Genomic DNA, 25,082 nt, shown 5'->3' on the forward strand with positions numbered 1-25,082 from the left:
GTACAAGAAACCAGTTTTTCAGATCCGTGTTTACACAATTGCTATGGAGTTACGTCACTTCCTGTTGAATTAGGCTGTGGAGACTTGCAATTTAACCATTTGGTAATTGAGAAATTTATTCTTCTGAAGGACTGGGAACTGACACGGAAAGGTATTGACTAAATCTGCTTAAATCTAATATTGCACACATCGCATCTTTTATCAAACAGCAATCTTAGATGTAGTTATTACCTGGAAATTATTTATAATTTGCTCGGTTTTTATAGTGTAAACAATGTCTCTGAACCCACAGCCAAAAACAAACCAGATAACTATTTGCAATTTATTGCATTTGAAAGGACATTTATTCAGCTTAATTTGTGATGATATAATTGGTTGCAAATTTTATCCTTAATAGCAAATTGTGCATATTGATATGATAGGAAATATTATTAACAAACAAAAAAAAAATCTATTGATTGCTGAATTATCTTTCTTCATTACTTCTAAGTCAGGGACTTTATATAATGATAATTTTTGTACGTTATGGGTTTCTTTTTTTTTTTTTTTTTTTTTTTTTTTGACATATAAGGTTGTTCAAAACGGTACATGACAAAATTTCAAAATGATACACTATAAATCTATTTTACTTGATCTGGCCTGGGCAGTCCTACTTACATGTAAATATGCCTGCAAGTTAAAAATACACCTGTAGAAGAAATTTAAAAACTGATTATACTTTCCCAGAAATTACATGTTAAATAAGTCAATACATTCATTTTCATCTCTCTTACTTTGGTAATTATAGTTATCTCATATACAAATACATAGCCCAATCACGATGGTCAAACACCTGCCAGATTGTTATTTACAGCGGCTAGTTCTACTTCCCATCAACAAATAATTTCCAGAAATTTATTTCAATAAAATACATCTTACTTAGCTAATATAACATTATTTTCACAGAAAACACAATATTAATTTTGCAGGCATATGCTTTTCTTCCACAGGCATATTTTAACCTGGCAGGCATATGCAGGCGTATTTAAGTATGATCTGGCCTGGGTTTTAAAAAGCCTCAAACTGAGATTTTGCTCAAATCTCCCTCTTCAAGCAGTTTGGCTACATTACAGGGGCTGGAGGCAAATAACAATTTCAAAAGTAAAGAAAAATAATGCTTAATGGATTTGCTTCCAATAGACCACTAATTAGTCTTTGCTAATTCATTTATTGTATTATATACAAATGTAGTTATTATTTTATTCAACAACTCAGAATTTTGTGATATGGTTGCCAAGACCTGCTTTGATATTTTAACTTAAAACTTTAAGTAGAAAGGTAACTTTTTTATATTCTTGAATTAAACTGTGTTTTATTATGATAAATGTATATATTGTTAATAGATCTCTTGTTATGCTTAATGTAAAGGCGCTGGTAATTTTAATTGTTGTTATCACAATTGTATATTTGTTATGTTTTACATGTGGTGAGACTATAATAGAATATTGAATCTGAAACTAATATTAATAAAATTCTTCATGCTTGACCATTAAAGGTATTTAGTAAGCAATGACCACTCAGTGTTATTTATTAATGTTCGAACAAACTTGCAGCATTAAACTACATTTATCCATTAATCTCGCAATCATATGATTTAATATGGACAAGTCAGTTTATAAGAATCAGGCAAAACAGGGATGAAAATTTGGAAATACAAGGTGGTAGCCCAGATCATATTTTTGTGTGATATTTTCTATATGTTTAACTAAATTTTACCTAAAATTTTGATAGCCGAGCTCAAAATCTAGTAGCCATGGGCAACTGGGCAACTGCTAATTTTTATCATTGCAAAATGGGAAAAATCAGAAACATGCATGTCAAAACCCCTACGATATGACAATGTACATAAATTGTAATATCACTCATGGATACTCTCCCTATTTGAATAGACCATTATTTAATCTCTGCATCACTGGCTTAGTTCAGAAATTTTTCAATAGAATGCTAGAAAAATGAGGCTTTTGACAGAGTTATCTGCCCTTGAAATGTCAATCGTCCAGCATAATATGGAAAATCTTGTCTAATACACAATCAAAATGACGTTTTTTTTTCATATCATGTTTCACCCACTGCCTGATTTTTACAGAGACTGACACTAAATATGGACAAGTCATTTTATAGCTGTACAATGTATTTCATACATACTCCTTATTAGATCTTATCAAACAACGATCAATAAAATCATTATAAACATTGACCAATATAGTAATGATCAAATCTATATAAATGTTTAATTAAGGTGAATACAGTAAAACTTGTGAACTGAAAATTGTATAATCAAGACACCCAAAACACCTTGGGCAAAAATTAGCAGTTGCCCAGTAGTCCATGGGCAAAAATTAATAGTCGCCCAGTAGCCCATGGGCAAAAATTAGCAATTGCCCAGTAGCTCATGGGTAAAAATTAACAGTCGCCCAGTAGCCCATGCAGTGTTCTAGGATTCCTATTTCCCGTTACCCGGGGCAAGTGAAATTTGGGTCAGGTAAAGTTAGGTACTTAGTTACACTTTCTTGTGGCAAGTTGAAAACTTCATATACTGTAAGAATTTGTTTTGTTAGGAGAGCAGTCATTGACTGTGGGAAAGTTGATTTTATATGGATCTTTCCCAAGGAAACCTCAATTTCTGAAAAATCCTAGAACACTGCCATGGGTGACTTGATTTTGAGCTGGGCTACCAAACTTTTTGGTAAAATTTAGTTGAATGTGTAGATAATATTGAACAAAAATTTGGTCTGGGCTACCAGCTTGCATTTCCTAATTTTTACCCCTGTGTCTAAACCAGATACTTTTTTAAGTCCTTCTTTATCAAATGATCATATTTTGAACCTTGTTAAAGTGAACACCTGTCTAAACTGAACAAGTTGTAAAGTTTCAAAGGGGTACAGTTTAGACATGTTTCAGGTGTATATCTACATTTTTTTTTTTTTACTTTTGATATTTATTTATTTTTTGACATGAGATCGTTGAGTGAAATGGAATCATCATCAATTCCATTCTAAATTACCATAGAAGATAGCATACACATACTTTTGTTTAAATACCATTCATTATATTACAAATTCATATTTACAATAATGATATACTGTAGTATCATACATGTATATCAATACTCAATAGCTACATTTTTGCTGGCAGTGATGTTGTTAGCTTTTTACATTTGTAACTACCTCATCTTTTTTTTTTCAAATTAGGAAACTTGAATTAACTATACAAAATCTTGAATTTTTCATTACATTACATAATTTTATAGAGAATTTCAAGAAAAAGATACATTGTATATGTATGTCACAAACAGTTAATCAGTGTGATTTAGAACTGAAACACCAAATTCTACCCTTTGACCAGGGTAGGACACTCACTCAAATTTTAGCCAGTCCAGAATACAATTTTTCAATATATTTGCTATATGGCTATATAGATTTTTGCTAAAATTAGCCAGCCCTTCGGAAATGGCATGCAGGCTACTATTTCTAACTCAGCTTTGACTACCAATTCGGAAATAGTTCAACTTGTATGGGATTGTTTTAGCCATTTTTTTTTTTTAAATTAGGGAACTATCAGCAGGGGAAACCGCTTTGTTTTGAATGTAATTTAACTCAAAAAAATATCACTGAATTGTATAAATGATTACTGATATCAGTGTTGGATCTATCATGTAGACAGGGGGTTCTGAGGTAAAACCCCTTCTGCTGTTGGAAAATTCTGTTAATTTTGTGCATTGTATCAGGTAAAAAATGACCAATAATACCTTGTACCTTCCTCTAGATTTGGCACTGGGTGTATGCATCATAAATGAAGCCTATGAAGGTCAATTCAAGCTGATAGTGGCACTGTTTTTTTTCATTTCAGAATACTTTTAGCTACAGTAGCCTTCAAAGCAAACACACCAAGATGGGCTCGGTATGTACATGCAAATTTCATATTGTATTGAAACTTACATTTGAGCAGGCTAATTAACATTAATAGTAATAATGGTACATGTATGTCTATATTACGTTTTTTTTTGTCACAATTTGCCACTCCTTGCCTGAATTGCGGCTATGGGCAAAGTTTCATAAAAAAGTTTCAAATTAAGATTTTCCTAAAATCCTTCCTCAAATTAATTTTCCACCAATCAAATCACTAAGAGTTGAAGGTTTTAGAACATACAAAGATTTGAGAAAAATCTCAATTTGAGATTTTTTATGAAACTCAGGCCTGAACTTTCACTAATGATTTGATACACTATGACCCTTATGTTGTTAATTGTTTTAAATTATAATATTTAATGAAATCAACTGAAATTTTGTTGTTTTTCTTGTTTGAAGGCATATTTGTTCTATGAGTGTGAAATTGGTTGAGTAAATTATATGTACAGCATGAATTGAAATAGTCTGAGTAAATTACTGGTAATGACAGCCTAAATATTCGAGCAGCGTTTCCTATCTTAATTTTAATACATGATTTGTAGAAAAAAATTACCATGGATACTATCGAAACCTACGTAAGACTTGACAATGAAATTCACATGATGGAGATGAAAAATATTAGAAAGAACCTGAAGATGAAAGAGGACCAATTAAAAGATGTCCAATTAACACAGTCACAGCTTGAGAAACATTACAAAGATTGCCAGGAGAAAACGTAAGATTATACCCATTGAAATGTTTAATCTGTCTTAAAGTCTTTGCTACATAGAACTGGAGGAGCCCCACTCTCCATCCTCAAAGACCTGTGTGAGTTTGTCTCGCTGCCCCTGCAGACTGCCCCTGTATCCCTCTTCATAAGAACCCTTGTAATTTTTTGTATAGTGACAGTGTCACCCAAGCCAGCTGTATATTTTAAGATCTTAGGTAGAACACTGTTTCTAGTCTTTTTCCACACATAGAAATTAAGGAGGTAGACCTAAGGTAAGGGACACAATTCTTACAAATCATTGGAATGTTTGTATTCACTGTTTTACATCAATCTCATGTAAGCATCAAAGTAACTTTGATTGATTTCATTATGTTTCAAATGAAAGCTTGATATACTATGGTAAAATTGAGTATGATACAAACATATCACTTATTTTAAGAGTTATGTCCCTTACCTTAGGTCTACCTCTTTAATATACATATGAAAGCAAGTTTTCTCATGAATGTACAAGTCATTATGACTTGCATGCTGTCACTGATAGGTCCTATACTGAAGACAGCACTGGTTTACTGGACCAAATGATCCAGAATGTGTAATTGTAAAAATTCTGTCCAGTAATGGTTCTGTTGATTGCTGAACTAATCTTTTATTCCATAGGAACCAATTTGAATGATTTTCTACATGGTCAGGCTAAATAATTAAGTCTAGGCTAATTTCTTATACAGTGATACTGTTACAGATACTCAATGGAAAATTTAAATCTATATTTGTCAAAACTCTATGAGTTGATCAATTTTTTCAAAGTTCAAAGATAATCAATGCTCTGAAATACAAGTCATATGGCGATACCTACTTTTTTATGACAATAATAGCAGGCACCGTATAGTGTTTTAGAGTCTAATATGTTACTACCAGCATCTAAGCCGATTGCCCTTTAACGCTCTGTCTATATTACAACAGTCATACATAAATATCGAATAAATATTGCTTTAAATCAACTGTGATGCAAGACTATTTACTTTATTGGAAATTTAATTCACTCAGTGCCAAAGCAGACATATAAACATATGAATGTACATTTCATTATAAAAGGCAGGTGAGGATACTAAGTGCAAAATTTTGATATATTTTTTTAGAATTATTAAAATACCTACTTGATTTGTATTTTTTTTTTGTTAACTAACCAACAGAAGAGTTATGTCCCCTTTTATTATTTTGTTTTATTCAAACTTTTTAGTGGATCTTTGTTAATGTTTTGAAATTGTGGATTGTAATGGAACTTGCACAAACTGAAGCTTTATTTCTTAGGAAAGCATAAATTGATTTATAGGCCAGTAGGTCAAGGTCACAGTTACCAAAAAAAGAACTACTGTAAACATATTAATTTTCGCCATATTCTAAAATTTGGGTATTTTCATGGTGGACATAAAAGTGTGAAAAGTAGTAACCGAGAAATCAGTTATTAACACTTTATAACTGTAATCATTTTGTGAAAACGGGAAAATTGGTACCTGAGAAATATGTTAACTTGACAGAATCTGTGAAAATTAACAACAGCAAAAATTAATATGTTTACAGTATTCAAGGCAGAGAACATCGCTTGTGGTGTTTACCTGCATAAATTCTATACCCTAGTTAAACCACAATTAATCAATAGTTCTAAAACATGACTCTTGCATGTGGTTGTATTGTAATTTAATCAATGTTTAATTCCATTACACTTCTATAACATGTTGTATAGGAGTTTCATTGATTAATCAAGCGGTCATTAATTATGGACTATTTCTGGGATGATAATTTACTTAGAATCAATGCCATGAAAATGTAATTTGAAAATTATCTTATTACTGTCAGGAACAATGAGGCTGTCGTTATTTTAGCTATTCTAAAGTACAGTTTTCAATGGAATTGTATTTAACAAAAGTAATTTAGATGAAATTGAATACTTCTTTTTATATGATATTAGGTCAAGTAGTGTTCATGTATGGCAGTGCTTTCCTTCAAAATTTTTAACAACTAGCCCGAATAATAGAGGACTGTATAGGATTCAACTAGCCTGAAACAAGAAAAGTACACATCATTTCACTAACCTCAGTCAACTTTTACGGCATCGTGCTAGTGGCTAAAGGCGAGCACTGGTATTGTGACCAAGTGTTTAGAGCACTGTACTTTAAATTTCAATATCTGACATTACTTTGATCACCAGCTCACCCCAGCAAGTGTATGGGTTTCTAGGGAAGTGTTTGGGTTTCTAGGGAAGTGTATGAGTTTCTAGGGAAGTGTTTGGTTTTAACCTTTTGTTTTTCTGCTCCACTCAGTCTCCAATCTTTTCTGCCCAAATCTCATACCCTTGTGACTGTGTAATGCCTTCAACTTAATAGATATAATGTTGTTAAACACTTCCATGGTTCCATCCATATTATAACTACTTAATTTGTGTGTCAAGATAAATTATTGGTCAGGGTTGGGATTGATTACTTTCAAATGTAATTGATTACACTATGATTACATTGGGGTAAAAATGTAATTAATTACATCATGATTACTCATAATTTCAAATATAATTGAATATATGATTACTTTAGATATTTCCACATATGAATAAAAGAAAATGAATTAACTTCCTTGGCATAGGTAAAGTAATGACATTTAGCAAAATAATTTACATAATTTTAAAACAGAAGGGGAAGCAACAATGTTGATATATTTTCTTACTTTGGAGACACAGTTGTTCCTCAGGGTTTTTCAATCTCATTGACAACACATTCGTTTCAGGCGTTTCTTGGGGTTTTCCAATCTCTTTGACACCACATTCATTTCAGGTGTTCCTTGGGGTTTTCCAATCTCTTTGACACCACATTCGTTTCAGGTGTTTCTCGGGGTTTTCCAATCTCTTTGACACCACATTCATTTCAGGTGTTCCTCAGGGTTTTCCAATCTTGTTGACACCACATTCATTTCAGGCGCTCCTCTGGGTTTTCCAATCTCTTTGACACCACATTCATTTCAGGTGTTCCTCGGGGTTTTCAAATCTCGTTGACACCACATTCATGTCATTTCCTTTGGTTCATATACGATTTCCTTAATTTTACCCAGGGATGAGATAAAACATGTAACATTTGTGATGATATAATTAAAGGTTTTATGCAGTTTTGTAAGCAAGTGAGAAAAAGAGTCCAACACCTCCAGATAATGCAAGTTAGGGAAATTTCAGACACCCTTGGGTATCATTTCAGTGTTTTCTCGGCTCAACCTTTTAAGAGAAATTTGGAACTTTACCCAAGGGTGTCTGAGATTCCTCCTTTTGTAGTCACAGGAATATTAGATTCTTTATGTCGTAAAATTTGGAATTCCTGTAAGAATTTCCTTAAAGAGTTAAAAAATTACAGAACTGTCAAAAGTTTTTCCTGGTGTAAATATCAATAAAAACTTAAAATACGGAACATAACAAAAATATATCTAATCCTATAGACCTGTACTATCAAACTTTGTAATTGCACAATATTTTACATTTATGGACATTTATATATGCACTTGCAAATGCCTTAATATCTAATGTCATGCAACCATGATGTTTTATGTTATAAGCCTGAATAACCACAACCAGCATTCTGCCTGAAAACTGCTTGCTCATTTCATGATTGCATAATATCATTTCAGGAAGAAAGAGAAAGCTGATGTAGACAACCTTCAGGCTGAGATTAAGTCAGCTATTGACAAGAGTAAATTTGACCAGCAAATGTCAAAAGAAGAAGTAAGTTCTTTTGTATTATCTGGAGTTGGGGATTTTTTTTCAGCAACTCGGCGGGGGTTTCTAGAAAAGCAGAGGATGCGTACTCTACCGGTGCACCTGATCCATGCTCCCAGTTTTTAGTGGAGTCCGAGTTGCTCATTTACTTTTGTTACTTTGTATGTATGATTTTAGCTACTTTATGTTCTTTGTTGTGTATGTCTGTTTTCCATGTCTGGTCTTTGTCCCTGGATTACATTCTTTTGATTACCGCTATAACCTTGGTTCCCTTACAATCCAATCAACCTAAAATTAAATCTGGCCCAGGCGTTGGTTTCACGAAAAGTCGTAAGTGTGAAATTGATCGTAAATCATGACGTCACAATGCTATTTTAGTTTATGACGTCATTACTTACGATCAACTTTACACTTACGACTTTTTGTGAAATCGAGACCAGGGCCACGAAACTTACTGAAATGTGAGAAAATTTTTCTTTTTGTGATGTCATTAGTTTGAAAACATGGAAGTTAATTAAGGAATAAATAAATCATTGTTTTACCACGGGCTGGCCAGTTGTACTTGTAATTTCAGTACTTTACATTTGCATATGATTTGCATAATTATATATTACTACTCCACATTAAGCTGCTGATCGATAGCTTGTTTACCGTCATAGCTTAGTAGTTCTAGCTTCATATGAGATAAAATTGTACTTCTTAAATATCATACACATGTGTTTTATGTGTGTTTTTTGCTTGTACGAGAGCGGGAAGTTTACATTGAAGGATGAAATGATCCGTTTGAATTGAACATTACCTAGTTTCTGATTCAGACACAGGAGGTCATTACAATTGACAATATGACTTAATGGAATAGAACTCATATACATTGAAAGGACAGGAGTTGTTTTTCATTTTGAAAAATAAGAAAATAAAAAATGGTTCTGGGCACAGGAAAGACAGGCATCTTTTCAAAATATATACCCGCTATTCACAAATAACTAATTATAAATCTTGCTAGTAGTAATTTATCTAGTTTCTTAATTTCCTTTGTAATAAAGGACTCAGACCTTTTTGTACTGATGTTTGGGTGTGTTTAACTGTTATGATATTTTTCCCACAGTGGCCAGATTTTAGAGGGGGAGGTTTGTGATCACGCCAAAGTACTTTAATCCTGTCACATGTTTTGTTCCGGTGTGCTTGTCCCAAGTCAGGAATTTTGGGCCGCTGTATGTCTTGTTTTGTTTTCACCTTTAGTTTATTTTTGTTACTTTCAAGTATATAGGTGCAACTCTTTTGTTTTACCCATTGGGGCCAGCTGCAGCCTGCCCTGTAGTGTGAGGGTTTCATTGTCATTCAGGGATGGCCTTGGGCTGACATTTTCATCAGTTTGGATTGTTGGCTCTTTGACAAATTCACCATACCTATTCTAGTTATATAATACTGTGATTGTACTTTAATTTGTGGATACCAATTTTCATGGATTAGAGAAGAAACACAGGTTCGTGGATTCTTGAATTCGTGGGTTTGCCGTTTTCAGTATACACATCAAAGGAATTTTCCTTTTCATTGGGAACCAGATTTTGTGGCCTACCCAAGAAACCATGAAAACTGATACCCCACAAGCAATAGTACTTTCACAGTAGCTAGATTTTGAAAACCTTTCTTTTCCCATGTTTATGGACTTTGATAAACAAAACTTTTTTTTTTTTAAAAAGTGGCAGATCTATAGGTAAGGCCTCCCTAGATTTTGACTATGTATTTTAAGTCTTGATCCAATGTTTGAACATTAGAGATTTTTATTACCCATTTTAAGAAGTATCTCATCTTTATCATTAAGTACTGTGAAAGTACTATTGTTCGTGGGGTACCAATTTTTCATGGTTTTCGTGGGTAGGTCATACCATGAAATTTGGTTCCCAATGAAAAGTAGATCCCCATTGATTGATGTGCACACTGAAAACTTCCAAACCACGAATTCAAGAATCCACGATCTTGTGTTTCTTCCCTGATCCATGAAAATTGTTATCCACGAATTCAAGTACTTCCACAGTAGTTTTAAAAATGTGTGTTTATAATTCTTAATCCAATATTGAAACAGTAGAGATTTTACTACCCATTTTAAGAAGTATCTCAACTTTATCATTAAGTACTGTGAAAGTACTATTGTTCAAGGGGTACCAATTTCCATGGTATTTGTGGGTAAGTCAGCCAACAAAATTGGGTTCTGAACAAAAAAGATTCCCATCTATATGTATACTGAAAACCTCAAAACTCAAGAATCTATGAATTTTTGTATATTTTCTCTAATCTACACAAAATGAAATACTTTCACAGTAGTCTGAATCAAGAACAATGTCACAAAAAATTATTAACATATGAGTAGGCAGACAAGATGATCATTAATATGGCAAAAACATAGGTTCCCCTCCATCTTTAAAACTGTAAAGTAACTCCCGTGAATAAAAGTATTATCACTGTATGTATTTCAAGTTTAACTTGCCTTATTTTAGATATAATCTAAAGTCAATGCCAAAATATAAGCCTTGTTTTTCAGGCTGAGTACCTTATATGCCATGTTTTTCAGGCTGAGTACCTTATATGCCTTGTTTTTCAGGCTGAGTACCTAGAAGCACTGAACAAAGAAGAAATGGCCAAGAAAGATGTTGAGGGTATAGCTAAACAGATTGAAGGTATCCAGGCTGAAATCAAAGCTCTCCAACCTGATGTAGACAAACTAGATAAACTCAGTGCTGAACAAGAAGAACTATTGTGTATGTGTACATATATTCAGTTAAGGATTAAATTTCATAGCCTTTGACATGTATTCAGTTAAGGATTAAATTTCATAGCCTTTTACACGTATTCAGTTGAGGATTAAATTTCATAGCCTTTGAATATTCTCAATTGTCTACAAGGCAGTTGAGCTATTTGACAGATAGCTTGGGCAAGTTTGGTGAGAGCCAGGGCATGTCCATATGATCATGAGCTGTCATTCTGCATCTCTAGGGCTCTTGCTACTATGTGATCCCTTCAAAGTCAGCCTTAGATACTATATCCCAGATGAATTGCATTGTTTAAGTACCGGTAATGCATTGAATGAGTCTTTTTCGTGAAGAGGCTTTGTACTTATCCACTTTACATTCCCTTTCACCCGCAAGTAGGATAACAAGCCGCAGCAGTAGATTCACAATTAGCATCCATATGATGAGTCAATATAAGTGTTTATTTTCATTTTTGTTCATTGTTTTGAAGAATAGAGGGACATTATTATGGTATACATCTGTCCATCTGCTTTTTTCTGCCATCTTGTTAGTATCTTCTCTGAACTGGCTGTTTTGAACATTATCCATCCTTCATTTGTTATTTCGAGAGAAAAATGTGGGAATAGATTGAAAGTTTTTATTACCAACAAGATAAGATCTGCCAGATTCTAGAAAAGTAGGGCTATTTTCTGTAAGAATCAGGCAGTGGGTGAATTGTTGTGGAAAAAAAGCACAAGTCTTTCCATGGAATCTATTAAAAATGTTATTGGAAGAAATGGCACATATGTCTTTTTTCTTTTTCAAGTGCAATTAATTCATTTTCATAAACTGTGTGTCCACATTGTCATATTTGTGTGCTTTTTCTAAGCATGATTCTTATTTTTCAATTTTGCCTGATTCTTGACAATTCTAGAATCTTATAACTGTGTTATTTCCTTTTACAGCTGGTATCTTTAAAGGAAATTATGGCAGTGCAAGAGAGAATGAGCTAGAGAGTCAGCTGGACATTTTACAGGAGAAGAAACAGAGAATAGGTGTGGCAAGATACAAGTGGAACAATGGAAAGATCTTACTACAACATGCTGTCAATCAAATGTGTTTTGGTGTAAAGAAGTGGGGAGAGCTGTCTAAAATTAACTCAAGGTACAAACTTACATGTACTTGTTTTGTCAAGTATTGCCTGGTACTTATAATTTGCTGTAATCAGTTAATGTTGATATCAGTTTTCATGGTGTCTTGAAGAAAACAAAAAATTGCCTAAACCAATTTCTTGAAATAAGCTCATGACATCATGTTTCAAGCCAACCCTTAAATGACCAGTCTAAATCAGACACAGGGGGGGGGGAGGTGGGGGGTTCCAGGTGAGGGTGTAATGTGCGTACATCCCACTTTTTTTACGGAAAAAAAACAAAAATAACTATTATCTGCTACTTATTGTATTGAATATGGCAATTTCTAATATTCATTCACTTTATACTGATTCTCGTAATGACGCCTCCCCTTCATATAATCTTGGATTGGCCCCTGAGACATCTGAATTCCATGTCTGGCAGTATCATTGTATTTTGTACCTGTGTAAATCAAACACCTGCCCATAAAGAACAAATCCTTGTCTGAAAGAGGTATGGTTTGGATGGGTTTTGTTGTACAGTGAAATTTGTCTAAAATTAAACCAGAATAAACTTAGAACATGTCTTAAGCAGACACTTCTTGAACCTGGGTAAACCAAACAAATTCTACAGTCCATATAGGGTTTGGTTAAGACAGGTTTCACTATATGTCAAATTTTCCAGAAATTTATATTATTGGTGTTTAACTGCTAGGATTTTATAGGAGGTAAATTACCACTTCATGTTAAAACATAAACTATAAATTGGTACTCTTACTTCAGTGACACACAAGCCAAGTATACTGTAGCCACAGAGGCAAGAAACAATTTTGTAGCAGCAAGCTCCAACCTGAAAAACACTCAGAAATATATTACGAATATAGATTTTCCATACTGCAAACCAAAAGAGATTGAAACTCTCGACAAGGCAACAGCTAACGTCTATATTGATATGATGACAGTGGATAGAATGAAACATGCTATGGAATGTTATAGTGTTACATACAAACGGGCTGCTGCTCTGTTACAGTGGTTTGATAATGTTAGTTATGAGAAAGATGGTTAGGAGGTAGACCTAGGTTAAGGGGCATAACTCATACAAATCAATGGTACTCTTGTATAAACTATTTTACATACATCTCATGTAAGCATTAAAGTAACTTGGATTGATTTCAATCTTTTTCAAATGAATGCTTGATAGGCTTTTGTGAAATTGAATCTAATACAAACATATCGCTGATTTCAAAAGTTATGTCCCTTAGCTTAGGTCTACCTTAATGAGATTCTCTTTTGGGTCTGTTGAGAATTCTGTACTAGATTTCTTTAACAAAAATCCTTTGCTGAGATCATCCTCGAGTTTTTCACAAACATTTCTGACATTTCAAGCAAAATGGTCAAAATCATAGAAGAGGGGTGATGTATTTATTTGTATTTACTTAATTCAAGATTTTTAGTTGCCCAGAATAGGAATAATAAAGTTATAAAAAAATCAAACAAACTCAGGGTAGGAAACTCACTCAAATTCTAGCCAGTGCTGAATACAATTTTTCAATATATTTATTAGATGGCTATATAGATTTTTGCTAAAATAAGCCATTCTTGCCAAAAAATAGCCAATCTCAGGCAGACAGGCAGGCTATTATTTCTAACTCTTACAAACTTTTATATTAACAACAGGAAACAGCAACCTAAAGACAACATACAAAAACTTTGATTAAAACACCCAACTGGAGCAGTCGTAGGAGTGTCCACCATGTACGAAAATTAAATAAAAGTTATTGCTATGGGGTTTATACACAGAAAACAAACTTCATACTGCAAATGTTCAATTTAGGCAGTTAAAATGCATTGCCCGTATATCTACAATAGATGTATGGTCACTGACTGAAAATAAGTTTTCTGTTGGTATGTCACAAACATTGCATTGTTTTGAAGTTCCCAGGATGTTTTCTGGTTTGGATAAAAAATTTTGTTTCCCTTGCTTAAAATGTCATTTCTCGTTTAAAATTGTGTTACAGTATAAAGACAAACCTTAATGGTAAACTTGACGCAATATACATTGATTGACTAACTTGTCAAATACATCATATCGGCCTAGGCCAATATGACGTATTGGACAGGTAAAAGCGGTATTGGATGGCAAAATCCTGTATTGGCGCACTTTGGTATTTTGTTTTGTATTGGCAGTTTTTATAATATTTAGGCTCATATTCGAAGGTTAGTTTTATAATAACCTTTACAAATTTTCTTTGTGTATTTTCTTAAAAAAAGATCGAATATGACTTTATCAGTTTTATTTTAGGTGTTGAACACAGTAATTGAAAAAGATTACAAGACTGCCTCTGATGAAGAAAGGGAATGTGCAAAGAACTTAAGAGTGGAACGCCTCAAATTGATGAAGGAGGAAGTAGAAAAAGATGGAGGAACTGTTAATCTGGATGCTAGTAAGTTTTGTTATTTTGAGTTATCTCCCTTATAAGATTTAAATAGGAGATTTAAACATGTTAGACTTCAGTTGAAAAGGCTATGATTGAAATCAATAGCCTTAAGAATTTCCATGATAAATATTGAAAAATATCTAAATTTTGCCACAACTTTCTGTACATGAATTTCTCAATGAAAATGCTGCTTGCTTAAATTGAAACAAAATTGATTCAGAAAGAGAATATTATCATCGTTCAGGGATACACTATGGTATATTTTGTACAGGATAAATAATTTAATTCAAAGAGCAAAATTTTTGTAACTTAACTTTTTTTATGTATCAAAATGAAATACATACATTTAATGAAAGAGATTTTAATAGAGAATTACAAATTAACTGCCTTTAAATTTAGGGATTTCAAAAGGTGAGGCTGTTCTGGCTTTTGCTAGTATGAGAGCTGGTGATGTGCAAGATAAATTAAAAAAATGGCCGTAATATAGTGTAGAACTGAGTGGGCTTTAATTTCAATCTGTAAAATGAGGCTATCAATCTTGAAAATTTACGTTAACTTATTAAATGCATGAAAATAGTATTGAATTGTATTTTGTTTTAGTTTGTGGTTTTTGACTTATGTTGCATTGAGTGTAAGTGTTTGTAAGAATCAGGCAAAATGGGAAAAATCAGAAACATGCATGTCAAAACCCCACCAATCTTACAATGTACTATCACTCTAGGATACTTTCTCTATTTGAAAAGACCATTATTTGATCTCTGCATCACTGGCTTTGTGCAGAGAAATTTTTCTATAGAACCTTTGAAAAATGAGGTTTTTGACAAGAGTTATCTGCCCTTATAATGCTCATTTTCAGTTCATTTCAATGAAATTGTAACTCAATGGTCCAGCATGATATGGAAAATCTTGTCTGTTTTCCTTGATTCTTATAGTGCAAATAGTCAAATGACAAAATGATGGGTTTTTTATACATGTTTCACCTGCTGCCTGATTCTTACAGAGACTGGCATAGATAATAGTTTCTACTTTTTTTTCAAATTTCATACTTGGGGCCTGTATTTATTTTTCATAAACTTATGCTTTTGAAGTTATTCTTATGTTGATGAAGTTAAAGTTACAAGTTTTTTTTCTGTTTTATTTTTATTTTGAGGTTCAAGTTTTTTGGTTTTTTTTTTTTTAATTTTCATACCTCCAAGGACCTACAGTAATTATAGTTTTTTTGCCTTATCAATTTATATGGTTTCTGCATGTAAATGGACAGGAAATTATCTTCATTTCCCATAATTCATACGATTTAATGCAATTCATACTGACATTTTTTTTTAAAGTAAACAAACATTTTTTGCTCAGTAATTAGAATACAATATTTTTGGATAAGCCCAGTTTTTCTTTGCGATAAGTGAATGACACTGCTTTTTCTCTGTATATTACTTAAGGATGTATATCTGAATCTATTTCCTTTCGCAAATTATTTTACTGCAATATTGAATTACCAAAATATGATACTTCAATATATTCAAAATGATAAAACCGTCCTTGTTTACTTTAAGCATTAACACAACAAGAATGTTGTGGTAAAAATTATAATGCATGCATACTCTGTTAGGTCAGTGTAGTTCATGATCTAAGAGTAGTTCTTGCCAGTGAAGTATTAAAAGGGTTTTCCTGTCATTCATTCAAATAAGAAATTTTTAATTTATTAATACTGAGAATCAACATAAATTGTTTCCTGATTCTCAATTTAGATTTTCCTCATATCCCGGAGTATTTTCTCTAACATCCAATTTTAAGCAATCTTATTGGTTAAAAAATAGTTAAGGAATTATCTCTATATGAATTTTTTTTCTCTGAATCCAGGCACTGATTGATGTAAACCTTTTTGAGAGCCTTGTTGAAGAAAATTTCAATTGGCCTAAGTAAAAGTTAGAGTGTCCTCTACGAATTATCCATGTTGTAAATTCAGAGAAATTAAGTTGTCCTTTAGGAAGGCATCATTGAACTTTTACTCGTCCGAAATCAGTTTTACTTGTCCAGGGTAATAGGACAAACCTAAATGTCATACCCTATTCTTTCACAGGAAGTCAAGAAACAGACTTTCTGGCAATAGCTACTTTTTTCCCAGTGGTTACATATATAATGTAGTATTGGATGTTATTTTGTCAGTTTTTGTCTTTTTATAAACTTGGTCAAATTAATTCACATACGAAATAAATGTCTGTGTAAGTGAATTTGGCTATGTTTGTAAATGAAAAATTCTTAGTAAATGATATTCCAAATTTGTACCAGTAATTCCAATCCAATAAATTCCTAAGTTCATTTTAATAAAAAAAAAGCCTCAGTATGTTTTAAGAAACAAGTGCTATGAACACCACTATATTTTATGCTGTTAAAATTTTTTGAAAATTTGTCATATATTACAAATACTTAGCTAATTAATACATTTGAAAAAAAAATTAATGTAAATAAGATTGGAATTACATGTACATGTATATCTAATTGTTATGAAAGTACTATTGTTCTTGGTGTACCAATTTTCATGGTTTTCGTGAGAAGGCCATACCACGAAATTGAATTCACAACAAAAAAGAGATTTCCATTGATGTGTATACTGAAAAAAATCAAAACCATGAATTTGAAAATCGAACGAACTTGTATTTCTTCCCTAATACTCGAATATTGATATCCACAAATAATAGTACTTTCACAGTAGTTTCAATGTTTACTGTGAAGATGCTTTTATTTTTTGGTATCTATTCTTGTGATTTGTCTAAATGTGATTTGTCAAAATTTTACTGGATCTTTTTGTGAATCCTTCATGTCATGGATTTTGTTTTTTTGGTTGAAATGAAACATTTTGTTAGTACAAAGAAACCTGTCTAAAACTGAATCTTGAAAATCTTAAATGTCAGTCCCTGTAAGAATCAGTCAGTGGGTGAAACATGGTACGTAAAAAACTCACAATTTTAAAAGTTTATTTAACCAACTGCGCCATTAGAATCAAGGAAAAAAGACAAAATTTTCCATATCATTTTGGTAAATTAAGTTATAATTTCATTGAAATGCACTGAAAATGAACATTTCAAGGACAGATGACTCTGTCAAAAACCAATTGTGCTAACATTCTGTTGAAAAACATCTGAGCAAATCCAGAAATGCAGAGATAAAAAATGGTCTTTTCAAATAGAGAAAGCATCTTTGGGTAAAATTATATTTAGAATGGTGAGTTTTTGACATGCATATTTCTGATTTTTCTCATTTTGCCTGATTCTTATATAAACTTACATTTAATACCAGACACTGTTTAAAGTCATTTTATATCACTATGAATTGGTTTAGACAGGTTTTACTGTAATTCTAATTTATCATTTAACACGCACCACAAAAACATAGAAAATTGGTATCTCACGAACAATAGGTCTTTCCCAGTATATTTTCGCTAGTTTTGTTTTTATAACTCGCTAATCATTCTTATATATACATACTTTCATCTAATTTGTTTAGTTCTGAAGAAACTTGGAGGTAGGAAAAAACACTCTTATATATAGACCGAGGAACCAATTTTACCATTTAAATATAGTTTTTTGGTTCTCAGTCCATTTTTCATGAAAATGAATGAGGGCATATTTTTTTTACACAATCCATATTTATGATACAGTGCATTCTTTTTTTTCTATTGATATTGCAATAGGGCTTGTAAGTCGTGTTTTTGATTTTATCTTAATCCTGCATTTAGAAATTTTAAAAGCATTCAAAACCAAAGATTTATTCGTATTTAGTTTGCAACTTCAGGGTACATCAATATGGTTCATACTTGTCAGAATTTTCTATTTTGTATTATTACCAAACTTTCATAATTTTTAAAAAGCATTATATTTTCATCTTAGTATATTGTGAATTAGAGATTTTTAGTTGACATGCTTCCAGTCTTCACTCTATGAACAACAGCATCCTATAGCGCTTTAAGTAGGGGTTAAGGTCCCCATTCTAATGAATTCATGGTGTCATGTGACAAGATTCAAACAATTGACTAAATCGTTTATCAAAATCAACTTTTGAAGAGGCGTCATTCTGACTATCTAAAAACTTGGTACAATACTTGCCAGGATATCCTGTATATTAACTTAGATGAGCATTTCATTGGAAAATAATACGAAAGAAAATTTCATACAATACCAATGATTTTTTTTTACTCCACAATAAAAGGTCAAGAGTTGGAATGGTTGGAAAATGGATAAATGTCTAGTGAGACTGGTTTAATACAGTATCTACTACAAGAGTACCGTTAAAAAGTGATGAGGATAGCCTGAGAACCAAAAAATTATTTTAAACTTTAAAGTTGTATTCATTTAGGAAAACTTACCTGACCATAATCATTTCATCTAATTTGGTAGTTTTCTTCACCAAAATCTAGTAGAAAGAGATTTTATCATGTATATTTTGCCAAAACTTTGATTTTATTTCCGATGTCAGTCTATGGACATTTTTCTTTGAATAATCAGAACCCAGCTTCATGAAAATTCTCAAAATATTCCTCAAGTCTTTAAAGAAATACAGCAACTGTGGTGAATAGAGCACATTTACTTCCCATTTGACCAAAGAACAGAGAATGTTCAGCACAATTTCTTTCGACAGTTTGTACGCCTCTAAATGCACCAAAAATCACAAAGAATTTTTAGCAATTAAAAAATATACTGGCTTCACTTCTGATTTTCATCAAAACCTAATTATAAACACTGAAGGATAAGTCTCATACATGATATTTTTGGTATCTGTGAAAGCCAATTTACTTCTCCCTTCAATTTGTAAATTGAATTTTACTCTTGAATATTATTTATAGGGGAAAAGGTCATTGTAATAGTAATCAATACACATTAACCTATGACCTTAGAAGCACGAAGAACCTGATTTCAGTCTGACAGGAAATATAACTGAAATTCTGAGCAAAGATCTTAACAAGTTTCATATCTTTATCTGTTGATAGCTTGATTCTTTATTAAAGGACATTTGTAAATTAAAGAAATCTATCTTTTACACTAACTTTCCATGTTTTTCACTTATCCTTTCCTTTTCAATACCCCCTTCTTTTGGTGTTCGTACTATACATCTTTTTGAGAGAATTGTATGCACTAATGCATGTGTGACTTGTTTCTGATATAGAAATTATTGTGTTGTTTTTTTTTTTATTGTGAAAAATGTGATTAATTCAAAATTTCAATAAGAAAAGCTGTTATGGAATTTTAGATATCCATTATGCAGAATTTATTATTAATTTAAATTGTTTTTCAAGGAAAATTTTAAAAATCACAATAATAAATGCACAAAATAATTTCTGATTTTTTTGTAGTGTATTATTACATAGCAATACTTGCATTTTTCATATTGTTTACTTTCCACATACATTTTTCCTGTTTTTTAATAATGATATAAGTTTTATTCATGCTACTTTTATTTTGATGTTGTGTATTTTCCTTTTTTTTATGTAGATAAATGTATCATCACCTCTTTTCAATCTACATGTATATAAAATTTTCAATTATCTCCCTTGAATTTTGAATTATCTCCCCTATTGTAGGTGACCAAGAGTTTAAAGATGAACAAGAACAAGAATTAACTAACCTTACAGATGCTGATGATGTTCCTGGAACAGAAGGATCTGTAAGTTCAAGTTTCTTGACAAATTATCATTTTCTGTTTTTCTTATAATATACCCTTTTGTGTTCAGTTGAAGAGCATGCTCAATATACACTTCCGCAAGGTAGGACTTAAGTACAACAAAAGAATTTTCCTCGCGGAAGTGTATATGGAGCATGCTCTACACATGCTCATTGACTATCCCACATTTAGCACAAAAGGATCTATACTGATTGATATATGGGGCTAAAAGGGATATATAGGTGTTATCTCAAGAATTGATATTAAAAAAAAATATTATAAAATAAAGTTAAATTAATCAAATTTGTTTTTGTTGTCTCTCAATCAGGAGAAATAAAACAAAAATAAAAGTACAGGAAGACAGCCCTCAACTAACGGAGTTAAAATATATAATTGTTGTTTTGAACAGTATTTTTCCATCCAAGTGTTAATAACACTGTGCTATTAACCAACTACCCAAAATACGTTAAAATATGTCAAAAACTGACCAATTGATATGAATTCAAACCGGGCATCTATAATGGGCCAATATGGATCAAACCAGGCCCATGTGGCATCATAACTTCCGGTCATTTGACACCGCCATTTAGAATTTGATTTCCTGAACTTTGATCACCAGGACCAATGCAAATAAACCTATATGTTCTTGGTAAAACACGAAAACAGCTGTTCTGAAAAATCATCTAGTTGAGTTGGTTAATAATATTGTCAATAAATAAGTAAATTTTTATTGGCTCTGTTATAGGTTTAAGGTCAATCATATTGGCCTCGACAGTTCTCAGGACCAATACGACCGCCTCGATCAATATGACAGACCTTAAACCTATAACAGGGCCAATATGAAATTACATATTTTTTAACATATATTATTAAACACTTGGCAAAAGGCTAAGAAAAAAAAACTTTTTACATGAAAGAATTTTAGGCATTGCCTTTGATGCCTGCTTGTACTCAAACAATAACTAGTAATAAGTGGTGTTTCAACAGATGGAAAGTATCAAGACTGCCTAGAACACAAGCTCTGCCGCTCATTAAAAGTTCAAAATACCACTTCCAAGTTTAATACATCTTTTTGACAGAATTATTTTGAACCATTCGTATTTCAGTTCCCCTATGTGAATAGAATATCACTAGTACTGACACTCCGACCCAATTTTGTATCCTTTTATCGATGGGGAACATTTATATAGGTTACCAACATACGGAAAGCTATACGACAAATTTAAGCTTCTATAATGTTTTTACACAAACAAGTAAACAACAAAAATTATACATCTGCTACCGGCAGGTCAAAAACTCAACCTAAATTCTATCTGTAAAATTGGAACACTAAAAGACCCAGGAATTTCCAGAAACATAAAATACCATTATGTGAACAGACAACCATCCATAATAGACATACAACACCAAATATTTTTTGATAATTGCAAATTTACAATTTTTTTTGCTACAGTCAAAAGATATGCCACCACCTACCCCGATGCCACTGAAGGATTTAGCTCCATGTCCATCTAATGAGATGTTATTTGGCAATATCAACAAACTGAAAGATCAATATACAAAAGAAAAGAGTGAGTTTGAAAAGGTCCAGGAAATGAACAAACAAAGGTTGGACCAAGGTCTGGAAGAAAAGCTTGCGGCAAGACGTAACCGTCGAAAAAGGATGCAAGATGGTGAATAAAGCAGATTAAGAACCAGAGAAAGACAAGAACTTAGCAATGGAATGTATGCTCAGAAACAGTACCTTGTTCATAATAACCTTCGATTGTAGAACAGCTGTACTTTTGCCTTGTAGTACGTTATACCATTATTTCTAACCTGTACACTGTACAATAGTGTTTCCTGTTCACTGTATAAGGTTTTCACATGTACAATGTACGAAGTTGACACATGTACCTTGTACAAGATTGTCACCTGTATACTGTACAAGGATGTCACCTGTACAATGAACAAAGTTGACACATGTACCTTTTACAAGATGGTCACTAGTATACTGTACAATTATGTCAATTGTATACTGTACAAGGATGTCACCAGTACACTGCTTAGTGTTGTCATATGTACACTGTACAAGGTTGTCATAACAAATCATGCATTATCTCCCTTTGTTTATTAAGAAGTGACATCCTTGTACTTATTTTGTTAATTGAATTTTACATTTATTAATCTATATAACTGTTATATATAAAACCCATTTTATCCTTTCATCAGATTCTATAATGTTTTTTTTTTTAGAATGCTATGTTTAATGAATGGACAATCTTTTAAGACACAATCTTTTCAGCTTTAAATGTTGTCATTTTCTAGAGTGTAGGTTTGAAGTAGTCAGTTAAATGATCAGTTTCTTACTGTTAATTTAAGTATTGTTTTTAAGAATTTTTTTAATTTAGCTGGTTGCATACAATTTTAATTTTGTGTTTAAACTCAGGTTAGAAAACTTGTATTTTGGATTTAGCTGTTAGTTCATTTGTTGACCATTTCTAGTTGAATTTTATTTTCTTCCAAGACCTGATGACTTTCTGTAACACAGTCTGCAGAAAAGTTTATCTAAACAAATTTGGATTTCAGATACTGTCTCAATTTTGATAGTAATAATTAAATTGTTTGCCTTTTCTAACATTCCGTCCATAAAGTTGTTACTTCTTTACATTTTTTTAACAGAAATTGTACTTATTTTATGTGAATCTCTTGTAAGAGATGTTCTAATACAGTGTTACTGACTGAACTGAACCCTTTTCTAATGAAAGATCGAGCACAGATCCAGGATTTCAGATAGGAGGGGATGTAAATAGATAAGGCTGAGGATAGCATGGGAAGAACATTTTTTGGACAAGAATTAGTGAAAAATCAAAATTCATGTAAAAAAAGATTTCCCTAAATTTTAGGGGTGTACACTGAACATACCTTTCCTTGGATATGCACCTGAAGATGTCTGGTTTTGGCAAGTTTTTTCTACCTTTTCAGGGTTCAGTATAGTATAGACAGGTTTTTCTGCTTTTTCAGGGTTCAGTATAGACAGGTTACGCTATTGAATTGTTCTTAGATCTCTCATCAGAGTAGCTGTGATATTGCCCTGCACACATATCTTTGCACATTTATATGTTTATTTTGTGTATTAATGTACCACTATTATTAGAATCAAACGCTGTAAGTATATTAATTTTCATGGTTGATAATGTTCACTTATTCTATTGTATAAAAAAATTTATGGTTAAAAAAATATTATTAGAGCTTCTAAGTACAATTCTTTGCATTTTTCTGTCGACCATGAAAATAGGGAAAATTGTGTACTCCGTGAAAATTAATAATCTTACTGTACTAGACTTGCTACAAGTCACTCTCTTTAAATTTAAGAATTTTAAATCAAATGCTCCTTTTATGAATGCCAAAATGATAAAAAAAAAATCCCAAAAATCTTCAAACTTAATATTTTGTCAACAGAATTTTTTTTTTCATAAGACAAATGATAAAATAAAGTATAAATTTATGACTAAAAATTATACTTAAACTGAAAAATTTTCAATACTTAGACATTTTAAAAAAAAATTATTGAACAGTATTGGCAATTTTGGTTCTAAAGACGCTTTACAGAAGAACTATATGGTATGTGGCCTTATTATCTGCTCAAAATATATAAGATCAGACTTGGTGCCTCATTCAATAATTAATTTTTCTACGATTTTAAGCTGAATTTTCAAATAAGAGGGGAAAAATTCCTGAATGCGGCTTTATCTCCTGCTTTCACACAGTCATGTAGATGGAAGATTGTTGAATATTTCATTAAATAGCAAGAAACTCCACAATGACTAGTGCACACTACTGAAAACACTGTACCTTCCATAGTTGCATTTGTTGCACACTGAACTATAATAATTAAATAAATTTCACCCTATATAGGTAATGTAGCACAGATATACTTTTGATACTACTTTTTTTTCCCAATTTTCCAATGTTTTTTACTTTATTTATGAATGATGTTCTTGTAATACTTTGTTAAGCATCTTTAGACAATTTTATTTATTAAAATCATTTGTCTGTACAGTGCTCATTTTTTAATTATTATTCTCTCCCAAGAAGAAAGATATGGAGATGATTCTGTAGAGAAACAGATGAGGATTCATAGGGTGGCAGGTCTTGAGTACACCCCTCTCTAATTTTTGAAAAAAAATTGCATGAAATCTTTTATTTCCCAAAATTTTACCTAAAACATATCTTGCATCTTCCTCAACATTTTTTTACACCTCCTTACCTGAAATCTTGAATTTTTCCTATAAAAACGGAAGTTGATGCTTACAGAAGGACAAAGACAATTTTTGCAATGAAATATCAATTACTAATAAAACAAGAGGATCCCAGGAGCCTGAATCGCTCACCTGGTTACATTTTGCCTTTAAAGGGCAATAAATTAAACAAGAAGTTGTCCAACAATTTCGACTCAAGAAAACTTTGATAGGATTTATCATAAGGATCATTTCAGTAAATGAAAGTCTAAATCTATCATAGAGATATATGCGAAAAACTATTGTGTGACCCCTATGTTCTATTTTTAGTAACAGCGGCCATGTTTTCAACGGATCGAAAATCCCCACAGCAATTCTATGCACGATACCCTAAGGAACATTCATACCAAGTTTGGTTCCAATTGGTCAAGTAGTGTCAGAGGAGAAGATTTTTGAAAGAAATAACAAAAAATAGCAAAAAAAAAAAAAATGTTGAAAAAGGGCAATAACTCC

At 32.0% G+C, this 25,082-nt stretch overlaps 1 protein-coding gene across 3 annotated transcripts; it reads left to right on the forward strand.

Annotated features, from left to right (window-relative positions):
- The first annotated feature begins 7 nt into the window (after positions 1-7).
- Positions 8-24,390, forward strand: LOC148596899 (uncharacterized). Of its 3 annotated transcripts, none has more exons than XM_088564394.1 (11): positions 8-151; positions 3,889-3,939; positions 4,490-4,662; positions 8,317-8,410; positions 11,004-11,160; positions 12,096-12,294; positions 13,043-13,301; positions 14,562-14,703; positions 15,097-15,108; positions 20,270-20,352; positions 21,803-24,390. In XM_088564394.1, exons 2-11 carry the CDS (start codon positions 3,931-3,933, stop codon positions 22,028-22,030), a joined length of 1,356 nt encoding a protein of 451 aa, XP_088420520.1. In that variant the 5' UTR covers positions 8-151; positions 3,889-3,930; the 3' UTR covers positions 22,031-24,390. The 3 variants fall into 3 exon arrangements, with proteins under 3 accessions (XP_088420520.1, XP_088420519.1, XP_088420521.1); XM_088564393.1 differs by lacking the exon at positions 15,097-15,108 and adding an exon at positions 18,199-18,216; XM_088564395.1 differs by lacking the exon at positions 15,097-15,108.
- The last annotated feature ends 692 nt before the right edge of the window (positions 24,391-25,082 follow it).

Source organism: Perna viridis, chromosome 15 (genome assembly GCF_037379345.1).
Source record: "Perna viridis isolate PV_CMFRI_1.1 ecotype Kerala chromosome 15, ASM3737934v1, whole genome shotgun sequence".
In the NCBI taxonomy this organism is placed as follows: domain Eukaryota; kingdom Metazoa; phylum Mollusca; class Bivalvia; order Mytilida; family Mytilidae; genus Perna; species Perna viridis.